At 42.3% G+C, this 25,697-nt stretch overlaps 1 protein-coding gene across 1 annotated transcript in view; it reads right to left on the bottom strand.

Moving 5' to 3' along the window:
* LOC124613588 (ribosomal protein S6 kinase beta-1) overlaps window positions 1-25,697 on the bottom strand; it is a 164,861-nt gene that overhangs the window by 89,729 nt on the left and 49,435 nt on the right. The window contains exon 4 of the mRNA XM_047142306.1: window positions 18,467-18,600. Within this exon, the coding sequence (XP_046998262.1) occupies window positions 18,467-18,600 (134 nt within the window). The remainder of the gene's footprint in view (window positions 1-18,466; window positions 18,601-25,697) is intronic.

Here is a 25,697-nt window from a genome sequence, read left to right as displayed (position 1 = left end):
ATTGCTCAAGGTATAATGTCACCTGATGCTCTGTCTCTACCACCCATCCTAAACATCTGAGTGCCCCACCCTATATCTGGTAAATTGAAATCTCCACCTAAGACTATAACATGCTGAGGAAATTTATGTGAAATGTATTCCAGATTTTCTCTCAGTTGTTCTGCCACTAATGCTGCCGAGTCGGAAGGTCGGTAAAAGGAACCAATTATTAACCTAGCTTGGCTGTTGTGTATAACCTCCACCCATAATAATTCACAGTAACTATCCACTTCTACGTCAGTACAAGATAAACTACTACTAACAGTGACAAACAGGCCACCACCGGTTGCATGCAATCTATCCTTTCTAAACAACATCTGTGCCTTTGTAAAAATTTCAGCTGAATTTTTCTCTGGCTTTAGCCAGCTTTCCGTACCTGTAACGATTTCAGCTTCGGTGCTTTTTATCAGTGCTTTAAGTTCTGGTACTTTACCAACACAGCTTCGACAGTTTACAATTACAATACAAATTGCTGCTTGGTCCCCGCATGTCCTGACTTTGCCCGCAACCCTTTGAGGCTGTTGCCCTTTCTGTACTTGCCCGTGGCCTTCTAACCTAAAAAACCGCCCAGTTCACGTCACACAACCTCTGCTACCCGTGTAGCCACCTGCTGTGTGTAGTGGACTCTTGACCTATCCAGCGGAACCCGAAACCCCACCACCCTTTGGCGTAAGTCGAGGAATCTGCAGCCCACAAGGTCGCAGAACCATCTCAACCTCTGATTCAGAAACCTCCACTCGGCTCTGTACCAAAGGTCCGCAGTCAGTCCTGTCAACGATGCTGCAAATGGTGAGCTCTGCTTTCATCTGGCTAGTGAGACTGGCAGTCTTCACCAAATCAGATAGCAGCCAGAAGCTAGAGAGGATTTCCTCCGATCCATAGCGACGATCATCATTGGTGCCGACATGAGCGACCACCTGCAGATGGGTGCACCCTGTACCCTTCATGGCATCCGGAAAGACCCTTTACTCATCTGGAATGACTCCCCCCAGTATGCACACGGAGTGCACATTGGTTTTCTTCCCCTCCCTTGCAGCCATGTGACACATTAAGGTCTCACACCCAGTATTTTGAGAAAAATTCTGGACACCACAGAAAATCTTAAGACACGAACAACATTTGCCTAGTTATAAGTGAAAACAGAGGGAAAATTCTATGGGAGACCCAGTTCAACCCTCAGATTGCCATATAAAACACATTCTGTTAAAATTTGTCATACTGACATACTAGGGGCTCCTCCCGACATAAGAGGAAGCCGTGTCTCAATGGACAATGTCTCACTCTGAACCAAGTAAGGGCTACTCCTTCACACCGTCGCAAGCAGAAGGAGGTAATCCATGGTCACACTGAAGTCTTAATGGAAGGCAGTATATAATTCCTCACTTCCAGCCACCGAGACTCCCACCAACAAATGGTCTACCTGGTCAGAAATGAAGTGACAGCTCGCAGAGGGACAGAACAGCGAGCAGGAGGAGGAAGGGAGCAAGCCTCCTTGGCAACGGCATCAGCGAATTCATTTCCCTGGATGCTTAGGTGCCCTAGAACCCAGCAAAAAATGATTTCCTTGTTTCGCCTTTGCAAGAGAAGGAGAGTGACCTGTACCTCTTGCACCATCCAATCTTCTGGATATATCTGTCCAACAGCGAGAAGGGCACTTTGAGAATCAGAGCAGATGATAATTTTTTTGTCACAACGCCGTCTCATCTGCTCCTATACTCTCAGGACAGCAAACAGTTCTGCATAATAAACTCTCCTTTGCATGCATCCCAAATGGCCATGTTGCTTGTGGCCACTGATCGAACAGCTGTTCCAATGGCGGCTGAACAACGTAACTGGATGCTGGTGATGTAGGAATGGACAATGTCCTATATGCTTGGTGTACCATGAGAAGATGGTGTCGAATAAACAGCAGAGGATCACCAGCTTCTGCACACAAACTAACAACAGGGCTCATGCAATATGCCCCTATTGACAGCCTAATACCCTCGTGGTGAACTGCATCCAGCATTTTAAGGTATGAAGGCCTTGCTGACCTATAAATCTGGCATCCTTATTCAAGCCAGGGTCACACAATGGCATTATTAAGTTGGAGCAGACATGCCCTGTCAGCTCCCCAAGACCTATGACTGACACATTTCAGGATGTTTAAGGCTTTTAGACATCTGAGTTTTAGTTCTTTAAGGTGTAGCAATTATGTTAACTTTTCATCAAAGATAAGATCCAGATACTTCACCTTTTCCTTAAAAGTAAGAATGGTGTCCCCCAGTTTTGAAACGGGTAAGTCAAACAGACAGCAGGAATGATTAAAATCAATAAAAACTGTTTTCTCTAATGAGAATTTAAAACCTGTGGTGCTAGACCATTCCTCCAACGGGCCGATCATCAGCTGCAATTGCCGAGTACCCGTGGCGAGGCTGGAAGATGCACAGAAGATGAAGAAGTCATCCACAAACAAGGAATACAGAGCTGGACATCGCACTGTGGATGTAATACTGTTGATTGGAATGGCGTAAGACGTGACACTCTAAATACTCCCTTGAGGGGCACCATTCTCCTGCTTAAAATGGTGAGACAGGACATTCCCAACCTTGTATCTAAAATATCTATCCAAGAGAAAGGATCATATGAAGGTTGGTAGACATCCACGGAATCGTCACTAGTGGAGGTGCAACAAAATATTATGCCTCCAGGTAGTATCGTAGGCCTTTCCCAAATCGAAGAAAACACTGGTAAGGTGTTGCTTATGAAGGGAAGCTTGTTGAATTGCAGCTTCAAGCAAGGTCAGGTTATTGAGCATGGAATGATACCTCCTGAACATACACTGGGAGTGACTGAGTAGGGACCTGGTTTCGGGCAACTGACAATGCAGAATCCAGCTCCCAAAAGGCTGGTTGTATTCTTCCATGTTGATGGAACAGAAATCAATTTTTGCCTTTTCCTGTGCCTCCCGATAGCGACAGAAGTTGGAATACTGGCTAGAATTGGCTGTAATGGATTTATATGATTCAGCCATTGTCTGAGCCATATCCCCTGTCAACGTTACAAGAGACCCCTGTATTCGTACAGCTGCTCTTTGCAGTCGTGAATTGTGCCTCAAGAGCCTCCTGATGGCTTCTCATACTTTACTTGCAGGCGTGGACCTATTGATGGAGTCCAGGAACTCTTGCCACGGCCTCTGCTTACTCTCCCGAATTACTCCCCTTGCATTTGCATGTGCCATTCAAAAGTTTGCAAGATTCTCATCTGCAGGGCATCGATTGAATCTGTGCATAGCTGGCCTCCTGTGCCTGATTGCAAAATGACACTCATCATTCCACCAGGTGACAGATTGCTTCACAGGCGTTTCCACAGAGTTTGGGATGGATGCATCAGCAGCATAGTGTAACACAGCTGTAATGTGATCCACCCAGTCCTAGACACCGTAACATTGCTCGAAAACAGCTAACTGCCTGCAAAGCATCCAGATAGCCTTTTTGAATAACCATCTCAGTGACTTTCTTTTGGAATCTGCTTCATCAGGCAGATGGCTCCATATTGGGAAATGGTCACTACCATAAAGGTCATCGTCCACTGCCCAATGAGCAATGTCTGCAAGAGCAGGTGAGCAGAAGGAGAGGTCTATGGGTGTACACGAACCTGTAACAGTACTAAAATGTGTGGCTTGACCCATGTTCAGCAGTATAAGATCTGATGTGTGTAGCATATCCTCAAGTATCTGACCCTTGGATACATGGTGTTAGAACTCCACAGTGCACTGTGTGCATTGAAGTCCCCCAAAAGGAGAAAGGGGTGAGGTAGTTCATCACGAAGATGACTGAGGACCCCACTGTTAAGAAGCTGATGGGGGTGGTAAGTACACAGAACACACTGTGATTTCAACATGGGCCACTATCCGAACAGCGACCGCTTGCTGTGTTGTTGTTAGGGGAATAGGTGAGGAGCGAAAACTGTCCTTTATGAACACTGCAGCCCCACCTTTTACCCCGTTACCAGTAGGTCGCCTTCTCTATAAAGGTGATATCCACCAAGTACAGGTGTATCACTCTCTTTAAAATGAATCTCTTTAAGGCAGAGGCAAAAGGGTTTGTCCTCTACAAGAGTCTCACTTCTTCCAGACGAGTCCTGTGCTCATTTATATTCCATTGGAGAGTAGGAGCCATTTCATCAATGTGGTCTTTAATTACCCCTGTCTTTGCGCCAGGGTGGTGAGGCAGTTGTAGAGTGAGGCAAAGTGGTGGGGCCGACTGGGCCTGGTGATGAGGCATTAAAGTCCATGATATCATCAGTCAGAAATGCCAGAATGATGTCTGATGGCGCCCAGGTGAGTTTTCGACCTAAATGTTGGGTCCTTTCCCTGCTCCATTCCCCAGCACGAATGGGGGAAAAGTTGTTGGTGAGAGACACTTTTCTTTGAAGAAAGTTGGCGTTGAGGGGCACTCTGTTTTTGGGGTGCTTTCGGGCTGTGCACTGTGGAAGCTTTACTGGTCTCTTACATCATAGCTGCCTGGATCGCTATGTACACCATGGCTCCTGCATAGGGGATCCGCTTTTTTGTCATTTTGATTTCCTGAATTTTGTGTTCCTCTGCAAAAACAGGGCAGGCTCAGCTCCAGACTGGGAGGCTCCCAGAGCAGTTAATGCAGAATGATGGAGATGGGCAGTCACTCCAAGCTCCATGGGCTTCCTTTCCACACTTTCCACAAGCTGCTTCGCCTCTGCAATTAACTGTTGTATGTCCAAAATGCTGGTATTTGTAGCAGGGCATAGGGTTAGGTACATAGGGCCTAACCCTATGTCAGAGGAAACCTGTCATGATGTGTTCAGGTAGAGTCGCAGGATAGTAAGGTCACAATAAAGGTGCCAGTCTTACGTGTCCTTTGTTCCACATCTATTATCACCTGTGGTGCCCATTCTTTTTTAGTTCAGCAATGTCTATGTCCATAATATCACAACAGGTTACCTTTGCTGGAGATAAGATAGTTATGCAACTCAACAATGATGTCGTACTCACCCAATTTCTGTGGCTTCTTAAGTAGTTACACCAGCTTAGCCCGCTTAGTCTCGACCAGCAAGGAACAGTTTCGTAATCGCTTAATAGACACTACAGTACCACCAAGCCCTTCTAAACCTGGATATAGAAAGGGGGGACACTTTTTTCAAACATTCCCTCCTTCCTCTTGATCACTACAAAGACACTGTAATTCATGACTCCTTGAGCCCTGTTACGAACAACAAGTTGATTATCAGGACGACTAGTCGCCCTCTTTCTTTTGGATGATGGTGTGAGTACTCCCAGGCAGTACACCCTTCCTGCCAGGAGGAGAAGAAGATTTTAAGGATTCCATCTTGGTCCCACGAGCAGCAAGGAAAATAAATGTCCACTCATACGGTGCCCCACGTGGCTGAGTAAGCCTTATACAATTAAGGTGCAGCAGGCTTCCCAGAGGTTGCCCGCTACCGACTGTTCCTCCGCAACAGCCATGCATCTCATCAGCACACATCACACCTTGAGATTGATGGTTTTTTTTTTTTTATAGAGGTTTATTTCATCCTTGTCATCCGGGCGGTCAATCCGAGATCCCATTCTCTGTGACACACAAAAGTCCACAGCCGTGCCGTGCCACATGGTGGTTGCTGAAGCATGTTCAGAGCTTACGGTGGCAGAGGACTGGTGACACTTACCAACCCCCTGCTCAGAAACTCTGGGATCGCCAAGCCCGTACTCAACAAACGAATGCTGAGCCCCTGAGGGGAGAAATGTTGAAAACAAACCATTAACTTGCACCATGAACAACAGATGAAAAATAGCACACGACAGTAATCACAAAGGTTCACATCAACAAGACTGAAGACAAACTCCTTTGGAGTTACAAATCATGCAGGACGTTCAGCTAGGTATCCACTCTTAGACAATGCATACAGTATCATACTGGCGTAATGGAGTGATAAGAAATGATCGAATGTGAGGGCATGCAACTGAATGCAAAACAGTCTCCATGGAGCTAATCATGAAACTAGTTATCCTTTACGGCATAGCAGCAGATAGTCTGATAATACATTTTACAGACAAGGAAAAAACAAACATTCAGAGGATGAATTTATCCAGTGGTTCCAAGTGGTATGAACTGCAATGTCACACACTTTTCAGAAGGGACAGTTTGCTCTAATTTTTATACTCAGACTAGGAATCAAGCAAAAGCAAATTATTTTGTTGGTCGGTGTTTTAGAGTGCAAAACTACTAAGGTCATAAGCCCCATATCATAATGTAAGAAAACCAATCACTAAATAAAAACTTGAGGCAAAAACCCAATGAAGCAACTTTAAATGAGGAGCATCTGAAGATAAGAATGTCTGTACGGAAAATTTCTCAAAACATCATTGAGATCAAATTTGCTTTGCCATGACACTGTGGTGAATAAAAAGTAAAGTGAGATCAACAGAATGTGTGTCATCCAGTAAAACATCTGACAAAATAGACTCCTTTTGGGCACAGGCCAATGAATGGCTCGAGAATCGTAAAGACGAAATTGCCGAAAGGCATGCTAGAAAACTTGCAAATATGTCAAATAAGGCTGACTGCTGTAACACACAGAGCAATTATACTAATTCAATAAAGGAACTCAACTTTTATGGGAGAACAGTTAATAAAATAGTTCACATCTTCTGAAAATAAGCTGTTGTCCAAAGGATTCCAATACAACATAGAACCCACAGTTAGTGACGATGGCGTATTAGAAAATGTAATAGTGGATCTTAAAATAGGCCTCAACTGCTCTAAAACAGCCAAAAATATTCAAACGCGAATAGCTCATGAGTCTTGCAAAATTTTAGAAAAAGAATTGACCACCATGCAAACGGATGCTAACATACTTAATACCATAAAATGCATTAATCGTAAATTGAAAAATATTGACGCCCTGGTCACTAAAGCCGACACAGCAACTCCTTGATTATTTTTAGTAAAGATGAGTACGTAGAAGACAGAAAAGTTTTTTGAAGAAAAATATAGTGTATCTATCGAAAAAGACCCCACCACCACTTTGCAAAAAGAGTGGGTAGATTAGATTAGATTAGATTAGATTAGTACTTGTTCCATAGATCATGAATACGACACTTCGTAATGATGTGGAACGTGCCAGGTTAATAAAAGGTGTCTATACAAGATATTACATTACACAAAATATTACACGTCACTTAATATTTTTAATTTTTTTTTTTTTTTTTTTTTTGGGGGGGGGGGGGGGGGGGGGGGGGGGAAGTTAGGGAAATGACCCACTTATTATATCCAAAAATTCATCTAATGAGTAGAAGCAGTTGCCATTAAGAAATTCTTTTAATTTCCTTTTAAATGCTATATGCCTATCTGCCAGACTTTTGATGCTATTAGGTAAGTGACCAAAGACTTTCGTGGCAGCATAATTTACCCCCTTCTGAGCCAAAGTTAGATTTAACCTTGAATAGTGAAGATCATCCTTTCTCCTAGTGTTGTAGCCATGTACACTGCCATTACTTTTGAATTCGTTCGGATTGTTAATAACAAATTTCATAAGTGAATATATATATATATATATATATATATATATATATATATATATATATATATATATATATATATATATATATAGAGAGAGAGAGAGAGAGAGAGAGAGAGAGAGAGAACAAAAACGCTGGCAGGTCGATAGACACACAAACAAACACAAACATACACACAACTGCTGCTTGTGTCTGTATGTGTGGATGGATATGTGCGTGTGTGCGAGTGTATACCTGTCCTTTTTTCCCCCTAAGGTAAGTCTTTCCGCTCCCGGGATTGGAATGACTCCTTACCCTCTCCTTTAAAACCCACTTCCTTTCGTCTTCCCCTCTCCTTCCCTCTTTCCTGATGAGGCAACAATTTGTTGCGAAAGCTTGAATTTTGTGTGTATGTTTGTGTTTGTTTGTGTGTCTATCGACCTGCCAGCGTTTTTGTTCGGTAAGTCACCTCATCTTTGTTTTTATATATAATTTTTCCCACGTGGAATGTTTCCTTCCATTATATTGAGATATATATATATTTTTTTTTTTTTTTTTTTTTGTGAGGCTACAGTGAAGATCTCTAGCTCTTTAAATAAGTGTCTGCAGGATGATCATGCATGAGATCCAGCAATTATTCTGATTACACGCTTTTGTGCAATGAACACTCTTTTACTCAATGATGAGTTACCCCAGAATATGATGCCATAGGAAAGCAGAAAATGAAAACAGGCATGGTAAGCTAATTACTCAGATGTATATCGCCAAAATTTGCAATGACCCTAATAGCATAAGTAGCTGAACTCCGTTTCAGCAGATCCTCGGTGTGTTTTTTCCAGTTCAACCTTTCATCAATGCATACATATAGAAATTTTGAATATTCTACATTAGCTACAGATTTCTGATCGAAGTCTATATTTATCAATGGTGTCATTCCATTTACTATGTGGAACTGTATATACTGTGTTTTGTCACAGTTTAATGAGAGCCCATTTGCAGAGAATCACTTAATGATTTTCTGAAAAATATCGTTTACAATAATACCAGTTAATTCTTGTCTGTTGGGTGCAATAGCTATACCAGTATCATCGGCAAAAAGTACCAGCTTTGCATCTTCGTGAATACAGAATGGCAAGCCATTAATATATATTAAGAACAGCAGAGGACCCAAGACCGAACCTTGCGGCACCCCATTCTTGATTGTTCCCCAGTTTGAGAAATCACCAGTTTTTTGCATATTATGTGAACTGCTTATTTCAACTTTCTGCACTCTTCCAGTTAGGTATGATTTAAACCATTGGAGCACTGTCCCATTCATACCACAGTACTTGAGCTTATATAGAAGTAGGCCTATTCCATGATTTACACAATCAAAAGCCTTTGATAGATCACAAAAAATCCCAACGGGTGACTTCCGGTTACTCGGAGCATTTAATATTTCATTAGTGAAAGTATATACAGCATTTTCCGTTGAAAAACCCTTTTGGAAACCAAACTGACATTTTGTTAAAACTTTATTTTTACAAAGATATGAAGCTACTCTACAATACATTAATTTTTCAAAAATTTTGGATAAGGCAGTCAGAAGAGAGATTGGGTGGTAGTTGTTAACATCGGACATATCCCTTTTCTTATGCAGTGGTTTAACAATGGCATACTTCAGTCTATCTGGGAACATACCCTGCTTCAGAGAGCTATTATATATGTGGCTAAGAATCCCACTTATTTCTTGGGGACAAGCTTTTATTATCCTGCTGGAAATGCCATCAATTCCACGTGAGCTTTTATTCTTGAGAGAGTTTATTATCTTCTTAATTTCCAAAGGACTTCACAACACTAAAAAACTTTTAGCGGAATCTCTCAAAAAATGGCTCATTAATACGAGTCCAAAACCGCCAATCTTAAGGAGATAATTTAAGGTCCACAAGATTAATCATCCAATCCGTTCGATAATAGATAGCACCAACAGCGCTTATCATAAATTAGCCAGATGTCTGCATTATAAAAGAAAAGAAAACTTCGTATTTGTGGATAATTACTCTCTTAAAAACTCTGTTGACCTAGCTAACAGATTGAAAACTTTAATCTGCTCTGATGTTTCTAAACTCGTTTCCTTTGACATCACAAATCTGTACACTAACGTGCCAGTAAACCAAACTTTAGATATTTTAGATGCTAACTTGCGTTTCCACGAAAAATTATCGAACACTGAAATAGATGAATTAATGACACTCTTGCGTATCATCTTGAAGTAGACATCCCCAAGCCCACAATAAGGCCTCCTTCCAATCTTGCATACACCAAGCACTAGCCATTCCTCTTTCAACAGATGCAATGGAGAATGAATTACAAACCCTAGAAGTTATTGCCTATAATAATGGATATAAACCAGAAATTGTGAGACAGCTCTTTAACAAGAAAACAGGTAGACAAATTACGACCTCATCTACACTGGGTATCGCACCAGAGGATAACTCCAATAGCTTCATTTTATTCCCTTCCTAAGCATCTTATAAAATAGGGTGACTCTTAAAGAGCCACGGCTTTAAAATTGCATATTCTACAAATAACAGCATAAAAAAAATGGTCCACTCGTTAAAGAATACCAATGACAAATTCTCATTCTCGGGTGTACAAAATCACCTGTAGCGATTACCTGAGGTATTACATCAGCCAGACAGGGAGAGCCCTCTCAGCTACATATAAAGAAAATATAGCCACGAAAAATGGTGATGGCACGTGTGGCTCGACTTTTGCAGAGCACCTTGTTCAATTGGCCCATGATCCCAATCCACCAAATAACACAGAGCTATTAAATTGCGAGGTTAAAGGCACTAGGCCTGACATCCTTGAGGAGTTGCATATCTTTAAGCACCTGTTGCTTGATACAGAAAACCTGCTTAATGACCAGCTACAATTGAGAAATAAGAACTTTTTCGAAGGTTTTCAACCATTGCTTCACCAGCCCTGATGTTATGTTGCCTTTGCAGTCCCTGACGCCAGACTCTACTTTCTTTAGTTGAATAGTAATGTATTCAAAATTGAGAAATAATTTTGCCGAGTAATAGCTAGTCTTTCTTACGGGCTCCAAATCCGTTTAAAGGGTTCTCGTTCTCCTCAGAAGTAAGTTCGGTTACATATTACGCCATTAACAGTTTTAATGCTTATATTAATCCAATTCCTAATGTAAAGTTAGCTACTGTTAAGCACCTATATTTCCATGCGTGCATGCGCATGGCTATCAGCGGTGCTGAGTACATAGCTGCTTGCTGCGATTAGTTCCTGCGCAGCTCTCGCAGCCTACCGATCTCGTCCGCGCTGTGGGCCCTGCTGTTTCCCTTCAGCTAAGTAATGTATATTTATGACTAGGTACTACGGTGTTATAGTTTATACTTGACATGGCCAAACTTTGGCATGCAATAATTTAGTGTCAATAGCTTCTGAAGGAGGTCAAATTATTTTGGCTGTAGCCTATGTAAAGATTGGTTTCTATTTGCAACTGAGGCTGACATGTTATATGTTTAATTCATTGGAGAATGAGCTGAGTGTACAGTGATAACTTCATGACTGATGGTGGTGGACGTGAATGGTGCTGAAAGTTATGATGGCCGAAATTATGTGCATTAAGTGGGCTAAGGACACAAGTCTGTTGTTACAGCCAAATTTGTAGAACGAGTTGACAGCATGGTTAGAGAAAATCATACGTTCACCATAACTGCTTTGTATATGGAAATTCTAGAAGTTTCAATATCTGTCATACACTCTATCGTTACTGAACATTTAGGCTACAAAAAACTTTCTGGTTGTTGGGTTCCAAAATGTCAGTGAACGCCCATAAAAGTCACCGAGTGGTGTCAGCTTTGAATTTCCTTGACCATTATCATGATGATGGAGAGAACTTTTGGAAATCAATTGTTAATAGAAATGAAACTTGGATCCAATATGACACACCAGAAACAAAACTACAATCACAACAATGGATGCATCCAAATTCACCAAACAAACCAAAGAAATTCAAACAAACATTCAACAACAGAAAGGTTATGATGACCGTGTTTTGGGACCAAAAAGGTGTGTTGCTTGTAGAGTTTATGCAGCCTGGAACCACTATCAATGCAGCTGCTTAGTGTGAAACTTTACGACATTTGTGGAGAGCCATTCAAAACAAACTAAGAGGAATGCTGACTTCAGGAACTGTGCTGGCACAACCCAACAGCTTCTTGAACAATTTCAATGGGACATTTTCAATCGTCCACCATACAGTCCTGACCCAGCACCCACTGACTCACCTTTCCCTGAACTGAAGACGTGGCTAGGAGGGAAGCACTTTCAAACCAACAAAGATCTTCAAAACAATGTCAATGCTCGTTTGATATCATTGGCAGCAACATTTTTTGGGGTTGGGTTGTTTTGGGGGAGGAGACCAGACAGCGAGGTCATCGGTCTCATCGGAGTAGGGAAGGACGGGAAAAGAATTTGGCTGCACCCTTTCAAAGGAACCATCCTGGCATTTGCCTGATGCGATTTAGGGAAATCACGGAAAATCTCCATCAGGAAGGCTGGACACAGGATTAAACCATGGTCCTCCCAAATGCAAGTCCAGTGCCAAATGTCTCAACCTTTTTGGTGATTATGTTGAAAAGTAACCATAAGTGTACAAAACTTTTGGTAATAAAATAATTGTTTTTTATGAACTTGTCTTGTGTATAGCCTTCCGGAGGTTGAAACAAGGGCACACCCGACACCTTGGTTGGTCTTGGAACTGTCGGTGTAGGAGAAGACAACTGCCCCAAGCCATGTGAAAAGTGCAAGAAACTCACTGCGATACATCAGGCCAGTAGTTGTGCCCTTAGGAAGCGAATGGAGTCTGAATGAACATGTACCTCGGCACGAAGCCAGTGTGGTGAAGAGAATGCACCCATGGGGAATGTGGCAGGGAGCATAAAGCAAAGCTGCCCAAGCAGCAAATGAAAGTGAACTCTCAGAGGCAACAGAGAAGATGGGCGCAGCCCATACTGCCTGTCAAGAGAATCATCAAAAGAGGGAGCATAGGATGGGTGAACAGGCATAGAAGACAGGTCACGTAAGGACAACCATAAGTCAGCAGCCACAGCACAAAGACTCAACGGGACTGGTACAGAAGGGACCAGTGGCTAAACGTATCTCGCAATGGTGGATAGTGTTAAGACAACGTAAGATAGGCGGATGTGGGTATGAATATACAATACAGCCGTAATCCAGTTTCAAATGGAGAAGGGACCAGTATAAACGGCAGAGGATGGTTCGATCTGTTCCCCACAAGGTACTGCATGAAACACACAATACACTGAGGGAGCGAGTACAACGAGCTGTCATGGAAGAGATGTGGGAAGACCAACAGAGTTTCCTATCAAACATGAGTCCCAAGAATTTTGATGCGTCAATGAACAGAAGAAGGAATTGGCCAAGACATAGGGACAGGGGAAGAAAGCCCTGGCACTGACAGAAGTAATTGTTGACACTCCACAAGTAAAGATGATCAAGACCTCTCTGAAGGTGTTGCTCAGGTAGACAGGTTTGCTGAGAGGAGCAATAGATTGCAAAGTCATTAATGAAAGAAGAGCCTGAGATATCTGCTGAGAGATAATCCATAACAAGGTTAATGGTTTTGGGAAACAAGACAATGCTGAGCACAGAACCCTGAGGCACTCTGTGCTCTTGAATGAGTGTCCGACAGAGCCGAGCCCACACATACCTTGAAAACAGGGCCTTTTAAAAATTGCTGGATAAAAAGGGGTAGGCAAAACCGGAATCCCCACTCGTCCATAATGTGGAGGATACCTATCCTCCAGCAGGTGTCATATTCCTTCTCCAAATCAAAAAACATAGCCACAGTTCGGCACTTCTGCAAAAAATTGTTCATAATATGGGTTGACAAGGTTACAAGATGATCAATTGCAGAGGGTCGCCTATGGAATCCACATTGAGAGTTAGTGAGGAGATTCAGATATTCGAACCCCCACACCAGCCGACCATTAATCACATGTTCCATCATCTTGTGGACACTATAGGTGAAGGAAATTGGACGGTAGGTGGAAGGAAGGTGTTTGTCCTTACCAGGCTCAGGTATATGAGTCACAATAGCCTCATGCCAGCAAATGGGGAATGTGCCATCTGTCCAAATGCGGCTATATGTATGGAAGAGAAAGTGTAGACCCTCAGGACATAGGCGTTGCAACTTCAGAATGTTAACACTGTCCTGTCCTGGAGTAGATGACTGCGACAAAGAGAATGCATGTTTAAGCTGCCTCATAGTTAAAACAGTATTGTAACAGTCATAATTCAGAGGAGAAGGATATCATACTTGTCTCCGGCACCTGTTTCAGAGGGAAGAAGGAATGATGGTAGTGGGTGGAACTCTAAATGTCTGCAAAATATCTGCCCAAGATGTTGGAGATATCAAGAGGGTCTACCACAACAGACCAGGAACTGGGGAATAAACCGTTTCCTGAAAGCCAACAGAGATTACCGCAAACAACAGAAGAGGGAGTACAACTGTTGAAAGAGCTTTGAAAAGGAAGCTAACTATCCTTTTTGCTATCCCTGAAAATGTGGCAACACTGCACACATAGTTATTTATAGCAGATACGGTTCACCATCATGGATGGCATTTAAAAATGCAGAGAGCTTGTCTTCACACACAGATTACGTCATGGCATGCCTCAGTCCACCAGGAGGTGGGGGCACGCCGCGGTGAGGAAGAGGTGTGAGGTATGGAACATTCCGTGGCAGGAAGGATAGCGTTTGTAATGTTTCTACCTGGTCATCAATGCAGGGGAGATGGTGTTCATTGAAAGCGGCCAGTTAGGAGTAGAGCTGCCAGTCATCTTCAGAAAGGTGCCAGTTGGCTGGACGCACAGATGGGATAAGCATTAGCAAATGAATGACACAGAAATAGTGGTCACTTGAGAGTGTGCCGGAGAGAATGGACCACTCGTTACGATGAGCAAGCTGAGCAGTACAGATCACAAGGTCCAAGTGGGAAAAGGAGTGCATGGAATCAAATTGCTGGAGAATGAAATCTTGACAATGGCAGTCACTCGTGCTGGCGAAACAGCAGAAAAATCATTAGACAAATGTTGGCCGAAGAACCTGAGACAGAAGCCAACACACAGTTTGTCAGATTAGATTGAGCAGGTTGTAGATACTTACTAGGAGAGAGCCTCTCTGACAGGGGCGTCTAGAGCCCCAAAGGCGATGGTGGGCACTGAAGTTGCTGAGCAGCAAAAAGGTAGGAAATGCTGAGCAATAAGTTACAAAATGCCTGCCCTGCTGACAGCTGAAGACGAGAGTGAGTAGATGTTGTGAACAGAGAAGATGAAACTAGGAAGGGAAAGATGGATAGCAACAACTTGAAGCTGGATGTGCAAGGAAATGGTGTGACTACAGACATCAGCCTGAATGAACAACACAACTACCTCATGAACCACAGTTCCCTGCCTCATAAGCATGTCAAAAATGGACTGGAATTAAGTGTGGGAAGTGGAAGTGATTGTAAGAGCGCAATTTTGTTCCTGGAGGTAGAAAAGAACTGGACAGTATGATCGAAAGCGAAGCTGTAATTTAACCCTATTTGATTTCGTGCTGTGAATGTTCTATTGGAGAATAACCATATTTGAAGATAGACAGGAGATGTGTCAAATGTGGCGGTAGTTACAGTGGTGGCTGCCAAGTGCCAGAATTTGAACATACACAACAACCAGGTTCTGAGGTTGGATGGTTCGGGTCCATTAGTTTGACAGAGGTGTCTGTATTCGCTTTCAGTTGGGGAACAGAGTGGTTGTAGGAGGTGTGTCCTGGTGAAATGAAGGTTGGTCGGGTGAAGGTATCGTGTAGTGACATTGTTGAAGACGAACATCGAGGTGGAGATGGTTACTTCCTTTGACTGCTCGGAACCTTGACGTTTGTCAAGTGCAGACTGAGACAATGGCTGGCCAGAAGTGTGCAGAAAGTCATTGTGGGTGTACTCTTTTTTGGCTTTCCATGCTTCTGTTTGCGAGGCATGCAATTTCACTGATGCAGACAAAAGTTTATTGGTGTAGTGTGCAACTGTAGCAGGTGAAGATGAGGAGGTGACCTTGGAGCTCGATAATTTCACAACTGTGGCGCTAAATTGGAAGTCGCAAGTCTACATAATCATGTCCTTCATAGGTCAGGGTGTAGTGAGAGCTGTACTGTAATTGTCAGAGGGTGGTGTATAAGGTTTACAGCTAGCAAACATTATCCAAGCAATGTGAGTAGGAACCTTTTCTTTCACCCAGATCTCCTGAATGGCTCTCTCACTGAGGTAGATTAGACAGTCACTGGATGAAGCAGCACGATCATCCTTGTAGTTGATAGAGTGAGGGGAAGGACTTGGACACACACCCTCATGAGAATCCCTGCCACAGGTGACCTATTTAGCTGCTTTTTCACAAGATTCAGGGTGTGGTTGTAGCCCTGACATTTATAACAACATGTGGGATTTGGGATATATGGTCCGACAGTAATAGCTTTGTAGCCAGCCTTAATTTTTGATGGAAGTACCACATGGTCAAATGTGAGGAGTAGAGTGCTTTTGGGACTAATTCTTTATCAACCCTTTTCATGATGTGGAGAACGAACTGCAGTCACTCCCTGGTCAGTGAGATAGGCTGTTATTTCAGTCTCAGTCAGACCATCAAGCAGCCTAGTGTATATGACACCACAGGGAGAGTTCAGAGTGCGGTGCGCCTTTACTTTAAGAGGGTAGCTATGGAGAAGTGTTACATCATGAAGTTTCTATGCTTGAAAAGCACTATCCGTCTTCAAAAGCAAGGTTGGTTGGTTGGTTTTGGGGAAGGAGACCAGACAGCGTGGTCATCGGTCTCATCGGATTAGGGAAGGATGGGGAAGGAAGTCGGCCGTGCCCTTTCAGAGGAACCATCCCGGCATTTGCCTGGAGCGATTTAGGGAAATCACGGAAAACCTAAATCAGGATGGCCGGACGCGGGATTGAACCGTCGTCCTTCCGAATGCGAGTCCAGTGTCTAACCACTGCGCCACCTCGCAAAAGCAAGGTCCCATTACACAACCAAGAGCAGGACTTCACAGGACTGGCAATGGAATCTACACCCTTTTGAATAACAAATGTATTAACTGTCATTAAATTGTCACCATCTTCCTTGAGTGACACCATGAGGTATCCGGATGCAGCTCGAAGAGGCATCAATTCTTTCATCTCATCCCATTTAGGTTTTTGAGACGTGGAACTCATCACAAAGAATCCCTTATGATTGCCAGTATATCTGATGACACGCTCCTCCCGTCCCCTGTTACTATTACCAGCCAATATTGTGTTGCATGACAGACAATATGTCGGGTGTCGAATGCTATAAATATATATGGCCTTTTGCAACCTCACACTGAAGGGGTTCCTTGTGAGACTGGATCTAGTTTCCTGAGCAAATCCAGTGTTACTTTCTGCCAAACTCTGTGTTGATTCTTGCCGAGCTCTGCATTGGTAGTGTGAAGCACTCCAATCCGTATAGGATGAACATCCTTTTCTGTTGGCATATGGGATAAACAGGCTTCTGTGTACTAATGGAAAGGTTTACATCTGAACTACCACAAGAATCACGAATACAAGACAGACAGAACATCAAAGTCTTTGCTGACTACAGAAAAAAACTCAGCTGGAACAAATCATGTGCTTCAGTCAGGAAATCCTGATGTGAAGTTTTCCGAAACCAAGCTTTTATCTACAATAGCAATATATTATCAAGGCTATATCAAATGCCACAAAAATAGGCAAGCATGGAGATGACCTTAACAGAAAATAAGAAGCCATGAAACATTTAAGGATAGAGGATCTGCAAAATCAATATACAAGTTTTTAATCCTTGACAGGCGACAAAAGCCGAGTTTTATCTTCTTACATGGATTATATATATGCTGATCATATGTAAACTTGAAGATGCCCATTTTACACAGTATTTATGTCAGCCTGGCACATCCAACTCATCTGTTGGCAAAACTCTGTGTCACCCAGAGCATTTCTGAAAATGTCCAGTGACCTTCTGCACGAAACATCAGAAACCATACCCATACAACCTGGAAGACTAATCAGCAATTGTTCATAGGCCTTAGTGTGAGCTATAAGACTCAAATTTTTGTGGGATACACACAAGAAGAAGCAATATACTGGCCAACTCATATCAGAATGTATGCTCTCAGAATTTTAATTGTCAGCTACACTGTGATTAACAACAACTAACTTCTGTCACTGGTGGCTGATGAGCACCTCTTATGTAATTTTCCATTACCAATGTGTTCTCCCTCCATATTTTTCCATTTCTGAAGTTAACTAGCTCAATTTTCAAGCTGATAAGAAGTGCCTAAATACTTGTTTTCTGTGTTACCATTTGAGGTGAAGAACATTCGTATAAGCAGTTTTAAGACAAACATTTTATACAGGCACAAATCACCTAGAACAATGGAAATTATTTCCTCGCACCATTCTAAAATGGTTATAAAAACAGATTTACAGTTAATGAAACTGAGAACATGTACCACTGCAACAGTATATGCACTGGAAATAATGGGAGTTAACAGGTTGTTTGCCAGGGCATACATATATTTCCTTTAGCATGAATATTTCACTTTGTCCTTCCAATGGATATTAACTACAATATTGATGTTCTCTTCTGTATAATTCTTGCATATTTTATTTACTCTTATATGCAATTTTCATCACTTTTAATGGATAACAATAATGCAATAACATTATTCTTAGGGTGTAATTGAAAATATGAGAAAAAACACAAAGTAATAGTATCGCAATATAACTAAAAACATAAAAGAAAATATATTTCCAAATTATAATAAAAGTGTAGCAAAATACATGCTAGTACATACCAGGCAGTATCTTCTAGAAATATACCCTCACGCTCCAAGTGCATGAAGAGTTCCCCACCACTAAGGTATTCCAGTATGAGATACAGTTTGCCTCCAGTTTGGAATGCATACATCAGCTCCACAATGAATGGATGCTATACAAGCACACAAAAAGAATAATTTACTTCACCTTGTGATAACATTCCTGTCTGACAGGGAAGAAAGTGCCACCACTCAAACTCAGAATAAGTACAACACTTCATTATTCAATATTTTCAGCTAAAAAGCAGTAACAGATTGATGGTGACAAACTGTGTATGTTCCACATTACAGTGAAATGTGCAAGGAAGTGAAGCCACTTCACACAAGGTGGAGTGGATAAGCACTTCACTAAAAAAATGGAACATGAAGAGTTTTCAGTGTCTAGCAGTGTGTGGACTTAAAGCCCATAGTAAATTGTCACGATCAAACATGCAGTCTAAGCTTAGTACTATCAATTCTGCCTCTCCTCTCCCTCTCATCTAACAGTTTGTGCTGTTTTAAACTCTTTATCTCCATTTATAATTTCGTGTCAACTCTCACTTCCAACTGATCTGACACACTGGATTAATTCAGAATTATTATGTACAGCGTGCTTCAGATCTATGGTATTGGCACTTTTTCTTGGAATTGGTGCCATGGATCTTTTTCCAGTTAAATGCATTTTGGGAAAACCGATAAGGACAAAAAGAATAGGTGAAACTCAAATAGCCTGGAAACTGCTGGAAAACTGAGGAAACTAACTCAACTTCAGAATTTTCAGTTGGAACATGGGGAAAAGTTAGTACTGCTCAAAAGAACTCTCAAAATTGAAGACAATGGAAGTGCAGACGTTCTTGCTGCAATGCACTTTGATGCAGATCTTTTTTAAGTACCAGTAGCATGGGATTCCCGGGAGACCTGAAGTTCCACTTTAAGAAATCTACATGGCACTTTTTTTAATGAACATACCACATTTAAATTTATTATGAATTAAGGAAAGGTTAATTACAGACAAAAACCACCTTCTGTGCCTGGTTTCCGACTCAAAGTCTGGGCTTCAACTGTTGTACTGTGGACTAATGAAGCCGGCCTCAAATTTAATGACAGGATAAATATCAACAAAGGTGATCTCTCAGGTGTTCTCACTTCATTATAAGTCAGAAGAAAACCCTTACCCATAACGTGATCAAGTTAAGTTCATTCATTTTAGACAACCAGCAAATCTGGTGTAAGTGTAGCCAAGATGAACTCATCCATGATCAAGTTATAAGACAATACCTCTTTTATGAACAATCAACTAGGAAAGCATGTCTAAGCAGTGACTTGTAAGACACAGTATTATGAAGTTTAAACCTGTGATTTGGACACTTATTTATTCCACAACCATGGTAAATTGGCCTATTACACCTGTGTTCTTGGATATACTTTTACCAAAATTGGTTTATATAACCAAAGATACACATTTTGATGATGACTTGTGTTCTACTCAAGTCTAATGATTTTTGATAATTTTAACACTTGAAAAGGGTCTCAGGCCAAAATCTAGATTGTGGAATAAGACCTGTTGTACAGTCAAATGGTGCTTATCTCTTTCAGAAAGGTTCCTGTGACTGACTCCACACAAAAGCAAAATCATCAACTAGTAAATGTTGCTAGAACATGTTCCACTTTTCAACATTAGTCTTTTCTGTGCAAGTCTTTTCAGCTCTGCAACCTAGATACACTTTACTGTATTCAAGCCATGGTCTCCAATAATTTTTACGCCCCCCCCCCCCCCCCCCACCTCTTGATGTGTGGACGCAAAATGTTTTTCCCAGCCAGTACTATGTGAAGCCAAGAGAGGCCTGAGTGCAGTGTTGTAATTAGAGTGACGAACACACAAGGGTCAATACTGCAAAATATCATGCCGCACAACTGAACCCACTGGCACACACTGAGCAAGATGTTCAAATAGCCAATCAGCAGTACGACCTCACTGTGAAGGGAGCATAGTACAATTCTGCCAACCACACACAGTGGACTAAGAACATATAAATCTGCAGAACAACTTTCAGCCCACTGACACAGCAGGAAACAAAGAATTGAAAACCTGAAACAAAAAGCTGGCTCATGCGGGACAATGAAGAACACTGACAGGCCCAGGAAACCAGGCCACATTCGATTGCCTTCACCAAGGGATAATGTTGCTGCCCTCAACAGACAGCTACTGACAGCCCTCAACAGACAGCTACTGACACACTGTCACTGTTCTGGAGAGGCGCGCTAGCTGCTGCTGCTGCTGCTGCTGCTGCTGCTATCGCCGCCGCCTAAAGGTCCCTTTGCGAAATTCAACCTATGGTTATTTCAATTTATCCAAATTCCGTCTCACTAATTTCTGCAATTTCTTCAGTTTTAATCTGTAGTTTGTAACCAGACAATTACAGAGTGCACATCTGCCCCTGTGAATGTTTTTGTGGTTTAAAATCTAGTTTCAAAATCTCTGTCTTATTATATAATAATCTGTGTGTCTTCTGGACTTTTCCATACATAAAACCTTCTTTCATTATTCTTAAAACATGTATTTGCAATAATTAAACAGTGCTGTGTGGAAGATGCTACCAAGGGGTTTTAACATTCATTCCTTTTCACCAGCCCAACAATTTTTCCTTACGATTGATTTCATAGTATCAAACTCCAGTAAACCAACTTGATTAAAATATAATCTCACTTTGTGTGCTGAAAAATTTATTCTTCTTCAATCCAAAACTGCAGAAGGTACTGACGATGGACACTGGGGTCTGGAGTGAAGTCTATGTCTTAAGTCATCCCAAAGGTGTTCCGCTGGTTTCAGGTTGGGACGTGGGGCAGTGTTATTCATTTCAGGACTGTTATTGTCCATAAACCATTGCCTCACAGATGCTGCTTTATGATAGGCTACACTGTCATGCTGATACAGCCAATCATTGTCTGCAAACTGTTCCTCCCCTACAGACATTAGAAAATGGCGTAAAATTTGTTCACATACTTCTGCATTTAGCTTTTTTCTTAAGTGCAACAATTTTTCTTAAGTGCAACAAGGGACCACACCCAAACCATGAAAAACACCCGCATATCATAACAGCACATCCTCCATACTTCATTGTCGGGTCCTATGTATGGTGGCAGGTAATGTTCTCAATGTTTTTTTTTTTTTTTTTTTTTTTTTTCCAATCCCCAACCCAAACCCTTCCACTAGATTTCCACAGGGTATAGCGTGATTCACCAATCCAAATCATTCCTTTACAGAAATATGTTGCTTGTGAGGAATTGTTTGACAATTTTACCCCATTCTTTTTATCTCCTTATGCTAGCTAGATGCCTGGTAGCACTTCCTAACTTACACATGATGTGAAAGTTAGCTTGGCGGTAAATGTATCAATTTTTTGTAACCACTTTGTTATTTTGATTTCACTGTTTGACTGACACCAACATGTTAAATAGAACAAAGCATCATACATTTTATACATGATACATTGCATGAAAGACTGAAGTTTTTTCAAATTTTTAGATTTATGTTCATTGCTACCATAATCTAATGATTTACTTCAAAAATGGCACGAGCAATCTCAAGTTTATTATAAATAAAAATGAGGATAAGCAACCACTCACTTGTAACAGATTTGATGCATGTAGCATGCATACATACATGGGCACATGTAGAATCTTCAAATGCCTGCATACAGCAAGACAGAAGTCAATAAAATTGCTATACCAATATAATGGGTCCAAATATGAGGCTAGTTTGAATATTATTATTCTGTACTGTACACGTTCATTGATATTGTAAAATAAAATTTTTTTAACATGTATTGCCATGAAAATATTTAAATGTAGTTTATTTGGTAAGTTTTATTAACCAGATAAATTTACTTCAGTGGACCATTGTCATTCTTATTTGGGCAGACAGGACAATATACAAAGCAACTTTTGAAATACGACCATTGTGCTACAGAAAGTGAACAGCGCATTAGCTACAATGAAGAATGTGCAATCACCCGGTCCTGGAAATATTCCTATTCCTGTGGAGTTACTAAAAGCTGGAGGACGCAATTTTGAAAAAAAAAAGAAAAATGCACCTTACGAACAACTGTTATCAAATGGTTCAAATGGCTCTAATCACTATGGGACTTAACATCTGAGGTCATCAGTCCCCTAAGACTTAGAACTACTTAAACCCAACTAACCTAAGGACATCACACACTGCCATGCCCGAGGCAGGATTCGAACCTGCGACCGTAGCAGCCACGTGGTTCAGGACTGAAGCGCCTAGAACCACTCGGCTGGCAACTGTTATCAATGAATTAAAATTCCATCCGAATGAAGAAAGATAATATATGTTTTCCATTTTCAAGGAGGGGAAACAGAAGAAAAACTGCTACTTAGTGTGAACTGCGGGTGTTTGTGTGTATCTGATGGGCACCCAATGGCGAGGTCACCAGCGCCCTTACACTTATGAAACCAAACGAATACGGAGATGAACTAAAAGTGTTTGTACAAGCTTGCACTCGAAATGACCACACAATCACTCTGTATCAGATGCACTCTCATATGCACTAAAACAAATTAGGAGAGAAGAGAGTTAATCAAGGAATTAAAACACAGAGAAAACAAAACGCATAAGAACTAAAAGAAAAGCACAGGGAAATGTGACTGGCTGACCACTTACAAAAAAATAGAGTGAGCCAGCCACCCTTGGACACATTAAGAACATCTCCCTAAAATCTTGTTAAAAATGTAGGTCAATTCACAAAACTTTAAAACCTTAACCACATTCGTTTGATCATTACATAAAATAGACGGCAGATCTGCCTCAGCCCGCTGGTCGGCAAATAAAATGCAGTCCAATAAAATGTGGCACACCGTTATCTGCACGCCACAAGCACCACACGTTGGAGGGTTCTCTCGCCGGAGTAAGAATCCATTATCATAGGAGTGTGGCCTATTCGAAGATGAGTAAAATGGACCCCGTCTCACCAACGTGGCTGGAAGGAAGTATTCCACAGCTGAGTTGTGGGCTTGATGACACGGAGCTTTTTATCGGTTGCAGCCAGCCATTTGTCTTCCCGTCTACACATGACTTTGTATCTCAAAAGTTAGGTGATTGTATGCAAGGGGGTAGCACACCAAAATACCAGAGGATCACGACACGCCTCCTTAGCTGCACGATCCGTCCTTTCATTCCCTGCAATTCCAATGTTTCCAGGTGCCCAGCAGAAAGAAATCTCCTTCCCCTGTCATTGTAGGTGTAGAAGGTCATCCTGGATATTCTGGGTTACTGTATCTGCTGGGTACAAATGTTGGAGAGAGTAAAGGGCACTCGGAGAATCTGAGCAGGCAAGAAATCTGACACCAGGAGAACACCTCATCTGCTCCAGTGCTCAAAAGATCACATATAATCCTGCTTCAAAGATGGTAAATTCTGGAGACAGTCTGACGTTGATGATACGATCCAGCAAAACGACAGAGCAACCAACAGTGTCCCCCTGCTTGTACTCATCCGTAAAACCAGCTACATGGTCATGGTACTCGGATAAAATATCAATGAATATCACATTAAAAATGGAAGCAGGAGTGCTATCTCTCCTGTACTGCACCAAATCTAAAATCAATCTGGCCTCTCCAGTAACCAGGGCAGCAGATGGTTAAAACCATTGATTTGGGGTCATACTGGCTCCACATCAAGTGACTACAGCACACACTGCATGTGGATTCCAAATGGCATCAAGCCTCATGGACAGTTGAAAAATAGGCAATCCAGAGGTGGATGAGCGACAGTATGGTGTGCGGGTGAAGTTTGAGTGAGGAGCTGGCAGTAGATTGTAAGTGGCGGTTCCCCCGCCTCCGCACAGATGCTGGTCCGATAAGCACCTGTGGGCAGCTACCCTCATGATGGGCAGCATCAATGATCCGCGAGTAAGAGGGCCTCATTGAGCAATGTTTCGGGTGTTGTTTGGAGGCACCCGTTTCAGCATTGCAGCTATCGGTAAATAGCTGTGTTTACCAGAAATCCTTCAAATGGCTTCCCATACTTTTATAGAAGGAGTGGAACAATTGATGGAGTCCAGGAACGCTTGCCATGACCTTTTCTTACTCTCCCTAATGATGCATTTAGCCGTGGCTGACGCGACTCGAAAGACCCTAAGATTGTCTGCTGTTCTCTGACATTTAAAATATCTAAGAGCCGCACGTCTTTCCCGGATCACAGAATGGCACTCATATGTCCACCAAGGTACTCCTAAGACGACCTGAGGAATGTGGGGTGGAGAGATCAGCGGCACGATGGATCACATGTGTGATGTGGTCAGCCCACCCTTGGACGCTGTCGCAATGTTCGAACACAGCCACCTGGCTGAAACACCTCCAGTTAGCCCTGCTGACAATCCATTTTGGGGGCTTAACTTCAGGTGGTGAGCCATTTAGTAGGTGAAGGTAGATTGGGAAGTGGTCACTGGTATGAAGGTCGTCAATGACCTCTCACCGAAAAGTCGGCAAAAGTGGGAGAACAGAAAGAGAGGTCGATGGCTGAGAATGACCCAATAGCAGTACAGAAATGTGTGTGAGTACCCATGTTGAGGATGTACAGCTCTTGAGACACCCTCCAAAACCCAACCCCGAGGGCAAATATTGATGCAGCCTGTTGAAGTCTCCAGGAGAAGGAATGGTCACAGGAGTTGTGCGACGTGATTCGTGAGAGCCTCAGAGTCTAGTGTATCTTGCGGAGGTAAATACGGTGAGCAAACAGTGATCCTTCGACACACATGAATTTCAACTGCAACTGCTTGCAGGTCAGTAGCCAAGGGGAGGGCAGAGGAGTAGTGCGCATTTGTGTCAAAACATTGCGAACCCCCCTTGGCCCTTTCCCCCGATAGGTCATCCTCGCAGTATAGCATATATCCTGCAGCACAAGGACATCTGTACCTTTAAAACGTGTTTCTTGTAAATAAAAGCACAAGGGACATGGCTGTGCTAGGAGTTTCCGTTCCTCTGCATGAGTCCTGAACCCATTCACGTTCCACTGTAGTATGGAAGCCATGTCATTGGTGTGGTTTTAATTTACCCCTATCTTTGCACTGTGGAGGTGAAGCACTTTAAGAGCGAGGGGCAGTGGAGGGGCTGCCTGGATCCAAGACATGATATCCTCCTCACCAGTTACATAGGAAAAAATGACATCTGATGGCACTCTGGACAGCCTTTCCCTGCACCCTGTCCCTTC

Source organism: Schistocerca americana, chromosome 1, assembly GCF_021461395.2.
Source record: "Schistocerca americana isolate TAMUIC-IGC-003095 chromosome 1, iqSchAmer2.1, whole genome shotgun sequence".
Classification (NCBI taxonomy): domain Eukaryota; kingdom Metazoa; phylum Arthropoda; class Insecta; order Orthoptera; family Acrididae; genus Schistocerca; species Schistocerca americana.
Note: the sequence above shows the minus strand (reverse complement) of the source record. Positions and strands in the feature narration are given on the sequence as shown.